The 6398-nt window shown below is 36.4% G+C and overlaps 1 protein-coding gene across 1 annotated transcript; it reads right to left on the reverse strand.

Annotated features, from left to right (window-relative positions):
• Positions 1–1802: 1802 nt before the first annotated feature.
• Positions 1803–6019, reverse strand: SOSTDC1 (sclerostin domain containing 1). Its single transcript, XM_061166309.1, has 2 exons — positions 5706–6019; positions 1803–3208 (listed from the first exon to the last, which is right to left on the reverse strand). The coding sequence occupies exons 1-2, from the start codon at positions 5908–5910 to the stop codon at positions 2793–2795; spliced, it is 621 nt and encodes a 206-aa protein (XP_061022292.1). The 5' UTR covers positions 5911–6019; the 3' UTR covers positions 1803–2792.
• Positions 6020–6398: the final 379 nt, after the last annotated feature.

Below are 6398 nucleotides of genomic sequence, written 5' to 3' on the forward strand. Positions count from 1 at the left end.
AATTATCACAATCACCATTTTGAAATGATAGTTACTAAAATAAGGATACAATTATGCAGAGTTTAATCAGACTGGAATACGTGAATTAACTGTAAAAAAACAAAAACTAAAATATAATCAGCAATTAAGATGCAAGTACTTTTTAGCATTTTAAAATAATAACTACAAAGCTACATTTTCTGTTTAAATTTTCATGTCACTGACTGCCTGATTGTATCTTAGGCTTGTCTTATTGATTGCTGACCTTTTCCTGTCATTGGATGTTAAACACCATGCAATGAATGCCTCACAATGTAATATGGCCTGAAATGGATCAGTAAGTTGAATGTGACCATAAGAAATGGATCCAATTCTTGACTTAGCAGAGACTAATCTTATTTATAAGGTTCCTTTATTCCATTTCATTTTTTTCTATTATATTCACGTACTAAATACTATTACCAATTAAATTAGTGGTGATTTTAGTCTTTTATCACCAAAACCATTGTTTCAGTGTTTCATTAGTAAAAGGCAACAACATAATCTTATTGACTGTGAGGCTATTGTCTGGTCAATTCCTTTTTAAGCCTCAGGCCTTAGGACACACTAAATTTTTAGATCATCTCTAAGACCTTCTATAGAGGGTGCTATGATGTTGGGAAAGAAGAAATGCCCAAATCGTCTTAAGTCCTCTGTTATGTTAAATATCCCAAATTGAGCTATGATGAGAAAGTAAACTAGGCATAGGAAATAATACATTTTTGGTATATTTTACCCGTGATGTAATTATTATGAATGTTCCATGTATAGTTATATTATATGTAGTTTAAGATCCAGTTAGTAAGACTAGAAAATAAATCAATAGTGGATGCTGAATCACTATTTTCATTTAATGATACAATAGTTAGCATATTTAAAATTGAGAGATGTTTTCTTGCCCTCATGTACGTTTAGGTTCTCCTCCCTCTCACAGGGAAGGGACAACATTAATGCCCTTTATTTAGCTTATATGCTTTATGTAATACACATGTGACTTTTAGACTTGTGGTTACAGAAAAGAACAACCTGCAAAAAAGCAGTAAGGACTCCATCATGCTCAGGATCAAAAAAAAAAAAAAAAAAAATCTAGATCTTATTGATACATAATCAAGCCTCTTTGGTTTTCTTCACTTAGTGTGATGGAATCAGTCAATGATTAAATTGACAAATCAGTGATTTAACTGTATAATCTTGTTCAAGACTGATCACGTTGGTTAATAAACAACATGTCAAACTTGAAAACACTGAAAAACTTGTTTTTATTTTCTTTGTTGTTTTCTTTCATTTTAGTTTTTAGTTTGAGGACCATGCAATAGTATTCAAAGTTTCCCAACATATGGCAGTGATTTTTTTCACAATTCCTTTCTCAGACTTAACTGCATATTAGAATAACCTGAAAAACTTTAAAAACTGCTACTATCTGAGTTCCATGTTCAGAAACTATGATGTAACTTGGATGGCAGCCTGGTTACTGGGTTGAGTACTATCTCCCCCAGGTGATTATAATGGGCAGCAGATTTGGCGTCCACAGGTACATATAAATATTATATTCTTCTTACAACTCACTGTTGGATTGTCATCCAACTTTTTCAAGTATCTTATTTACCAACTAGATGGTCTCCCTATCTCTCTCTTTCTTCTTACTATAGATTTTTCTATCAAAACTTGAATGTGCCTTATATTTTAAAAAAGTAATGATTCTGATGTGCTTATTCTGTAGTTTGTGTGCTTATTCTGTACCATTTTACATGTGTTAGAGGCAAAGACAATAACGTTTAGCTGTGTTTATTTTTATTAAAAGAAACTCATTGAAGGTCAAGTCACCTCCTGATTGCACAGATTAAATAGGAAACTGTTACCTATTTCATCTTTACAAAGCATCTTATTGATTTTAAAAGATCCGTACTATTGATAAAGTTCATGATGAAACATATATGTAACAAGGAGACTAAAATATTTATTTTACATATCTACAGTATGTATTGTCATACTTCTAGATCAACCACAAATTATACAGGAAAACATTTAGGTACATGAAAAAACTTCGAAACATAAAAAATTAACATTTTGAAAAAAATCTTGTGAAAGCTCATTAAATAATAACATTGACAAATAAATAGTTAATCAGCTTTACTTATTAGCTGCTGCCATGCATTTCTGGCATTCCATTCCAAGCAAGGGTCAGCATGCAGGGTATAATTTCATACTGTGAGACTGTAAAAAGCTACAGGGCTTATTTTTGAAGTGAAATGTCTCAAGGTCTTTCACTCTTTCAAAGGGAGATCACTCTTGGCAGCTAAACTGTTCCCATGAAGATTACCAAAAAAGCACCCTTCTGAACTGTTAACCTGAAGATTCATGGCAACAACTCTTTTTGAAATTTTTCAATTTCGAAGAAGTTTTGTTGAGTGTGGGGTGGAGAGGATGGTTTGGGAAATGAAGGGTTACTGAGAAGCCCTTTTCCATGTTAAAAAAGTGAAGATTCAATGATGGGTATAGTATCACCCGTCTTTCAAGAGCCATGGGGAATTAATACTACAGGATGCGTGGAATTTAAAGGCAAATCGCATTCATGGATACTTATACATCTTGAAAAACTTGAAAAATCTATCTCCCAAGAAGCTCCTGATTCTCAGGACAGCTGGCTGAGTTTGATCAAAGCAGAAAGCATATATTTTCAAGTAAGAAAATAGCAGTGGCAGGCTCGAGTGGTCCAAGCAATCAGATCTGTAAAGCAGATGGCTCCGAGTCAGTCCGGTCCGGCGGTCTGGGTTCTAGCTCAGTCCGTGCTTGCTGGGTCTGCCAGCCCGCTTGCGCTCGCGGGGGTGCTGGGCTAGCTTGGCCGGCGCCGGGCTCTCGAAGTTGTGGCTGGACTCGTTGTGTTGCCGTGTGTATCGCTTGCACTTGCAGGCGGTGACCACGGTGATTTTGTAGGTGCGCGTGCTGCCGTCCTGGCACTGCAGCTGGATTCGCTGGGTGCGCGTCTTGTCATTGACACACCTCCACTCCTGGGAACTCCTCCGGCTCCAGTACTTCGTTCCGTAGCCCCCTCCGATCCAGTTAGGCAGCACCGGCAGAGGCAAGCACTCGCCCGCACACACCAACTCTTTCAGAGGGCTGATGCTGGTGCACTGGCCGTCCGAGATGTATTTGGTGGAACGCAGTTCTCGGCAGCCTACTTGAACTCGAGCTGCAAGAAACAGGAAAAAAAATATACACACACACACATATATATGTATGTATATATATGTGCATGAGAGGCATAGGCACTTTTAAAAAAAGTCATCTGCAATGACAAAAAATAATGTCCAAATGATAGCAAATTGGCCAATAGGAAGTGAACACTTATTTTGTTCTCACAATGCAAAAATCCACCTGGATGGTTATAGAGAAAGCTTGCATGAAAATTATCAGTTATGGGATAAAATAAACTGAGCCTGATTTGTTTTTTCATGTGTAACATTAGCTAATTGCTTACTGGAGTATTTGAAAATCCTATTTTTTTAGTTTTACTCCCCCGATAAGTATTAAGCAGCTCCAAGTTTTATGTATGAATATTCATTCTTTAATGGGCTAAGAGGGAGTGTATGTTCATGTTCTTCACTCACAGGTCTATTAGTTAATGTCTCCAAGTGCTTTTAATTAGGTTTTTCAAAAACTCTATTGAGAAAATGTGGAAAGAATTTGAATATTGTGTACAATGAAATCCATAATATTTTGTTTCAATTATAAAATTCAGCTGCAGAGAATCATATATACATATGTGCACAATGTCTGACATTTTTGCATATCAAACTTAATAACTACATTTTGAATATAAATTCCCAAACTATCTTTTAAAAACACAAATATTAAAATGCTTGAAATGCAAAATGTCACTACAACTCAACATTTAAAGAATATAAAAGCTCCTAAATCAGGAACGTATGGTTGCCATAACAACTTGGCTACATTTCCATGAATTTTATGGCAGAAAAATGCCCAACATGTCTGATTTACAACTGCAAAAGGAACCACGGTGTTTGTTTCCTGAATATTGGTCATGGCAAACTTTGTTTAGTCATTTGAATTTGATAAGTATGTTCTCTAATAGACTGTTTCTTGTTACATGCCTTATGTAATTAAAGCAAAAATTAGTCTTGAAATATTTGGGTTTTCTTTTCCATTGCTTTGTTATCTAAACTTGAGGAGAATTGCCTGTAACAAGCTTGGGGGAAAAATCCAGCCTTGTTAACCAGAAATATATATATATTTCAAAGTACAGACTGCTGAAATTTAAAAATATAAAGATTATAAGGGACATTAGAGTGGTCTTGCGTAGGATATTGAAAGGTAATATGAAGTAGATATTGAATTAGGAGTATTACCTCAGTACTGTGCCCCAGAACTCATAAGGTAAAAGACATAGTCTAAAGGGGTGTGATAGTTGTGAAAATATGTAATGTATAAGCATATACCTCTGTACAGATATGGAGTGTGAGATTGAAATTAAAGTGTAACCTAGCTGGCCAGTCAGCATACTCTGCCTGTCTGATTCTGACTCCAGCTCACCTTCCTGCAGCTGCCTTAGGAATGCACCTGGAAACAGCCGAGATGATTTTGACCTGCCTAGCTTTTTGTTCCTGTGTATATAGAAATTTGGCAGTGACAGTTCACGGACAATGAATACCCACCGCCTTGCTTGGTAATCTAATAATAATCAGATAGTTCTTGTATATGTAAAAGCAAGCATCCTAATGAAAGTTAAAAAACACCTTGATTTTCTTAGAAAGACATAAACAGTCATATTTGCTTTGATTTTACAAAGGTTGAAACTCTTTTCAGCACTTGAATAGAGTTGAGGAGTAGCAAAAAGATTTGTATAAGATTTCCTGTGAACTCTTTCTCTGTGTCTCTCTTAAAGTCCAATTACTAGCATGTGAAAGGAGTGAAGCAAAAGTTAGGAAAAGACATTTGAATCCCTCCAACTAGTGGTCAACAAGTATGTCAATTAAGCAAACAGAATAGAAAAAAAATAGCTTTTATACAAAGTATTATTGTACTGTCATTATTTTAAATCTCCAAACTCATAAAAGTTTCCCTGGTCTTTCACAGAAATCTATAATTGCCTACATTTTGATCTGGTGAATAAGAAGTTATTTCAGAAAAATATGACTCTCCAATGTTTAGTTTTATCCCTCTTTCTCAAAGATCACCATCCAAAGTTCATTTATTTCACTACACATTTTTTAGAAATTGGTGTCTTTTTTTTTTCCCTTAGAAAGCTTCTTTTTCTTCCCCTTGTGATTTCCCATATGTGCTTTGGTTATTTACCTTTATACACTCTACCAGAACTGCACATGTTTTTAAATAAACAGAACACAACCTGAATTTAAGCTATCTAGAGCAACACTTCATGAAAAAAAATCTCATTCTGCATTTCAAAGTAGCAGCACTTTAATTCCTGGAAACGTTTTCTCTTGGAATGTTGGAAAACCGACGCCTGTGCCTACATTATCAAATCACTGTTTTAGTTATGTTAACTTTGTAGGGAAAGAACGCCAGTCTACACATGCAGTGGATTGCTCCCAGACTGTTTAGCAAAACATATATGGTTCAGGTTATTTAGCAATGAAATAATTCGATAGGAATGTGAGTTAATGCTACCAAATAAGAACACCAAATTCATGCAAGTAAAATACACTTACTGTTCCGATCCAGTCCAGCGTTACTGAAATGCCTGCCTCCATTTCTGGCTTGATTCATTGTGCTGTTGCTGCTGGGGTGTGCTGGAACAGGTTTAACCACATGTGAATAAAGGATTTCTGTGGCATCATTTTTAAAAGCCAAACAGCTTTTCATTAGGATGCATGCAAGGGGAATGAGAGAGAAATGAATGGCAGGAGGAAGCATGGTGAGTAGAGGATTTGCTTGGCTGGAGAGCTGGTTAATTCCTTTCCCTCTGCTTCTGCACTGTAACTGTGAAATTCCTTCTCAAGGTTCCCTTTATATATCCACTGAGGTTTGGCGTTCATTCAGGTGTAAAGTTGTGTAGCGCTACAGAGTGAAAACACGGAGAAGGGGTGGGATCCCTACATGACCCTGCGAAAGAATTTTACCAATGGAAGAGAAGACTACAGAAAAGGAGGAGCTTGGTATCCAAATTGCCTGAAATTTCAGAGTTGGACTTCATCAGTTGTCTGTGAGCTGAAGCAGCCAGGCACATTCTATAGCAACTACAGCCCCTCTTCCTCCCTCTCTTCTCTCTCTCTCTCTCTGCCATTTCCTTTCCTAAATCTAGTTCACATTCGGGTTTCATTTAAATGAAAATATGCTGCTGTTCATTTGAAGACATTTACATTCCCACCGTTGTTCTGTATTTGTAGTAGGGAGGGGCCTCA

Source organism: Dama dama, chromosome 18 (assembly GCF_033118175.1).
Source record: "Dama dama isolate Ldn47 chromosome 18, ASM3311817v1, whole genome shotgun sequence".
Lineage (NCBI taxonomy): Eukaryota > Metazoa > Chordata > Mammalia > Artiodactyla > Cervidae > Dama > Dama dama.

Coding starts and splice junctions, on each gene's coding strand:
- SOSTDC1 (XM_061166309.1), bottom strand. CDS start 5,910: ATGCTTCCTCCTGCCATTCATTTCTCTCTCATTCCCCTTGCATGCATC. Junction 3,209..5,705: donor CGCTGGACTGGATCGGAACA/GTAAGTGTATTT, acceptor TGTTTCTTGCAG/CTCGAGTTCAAGTAGGCTGC.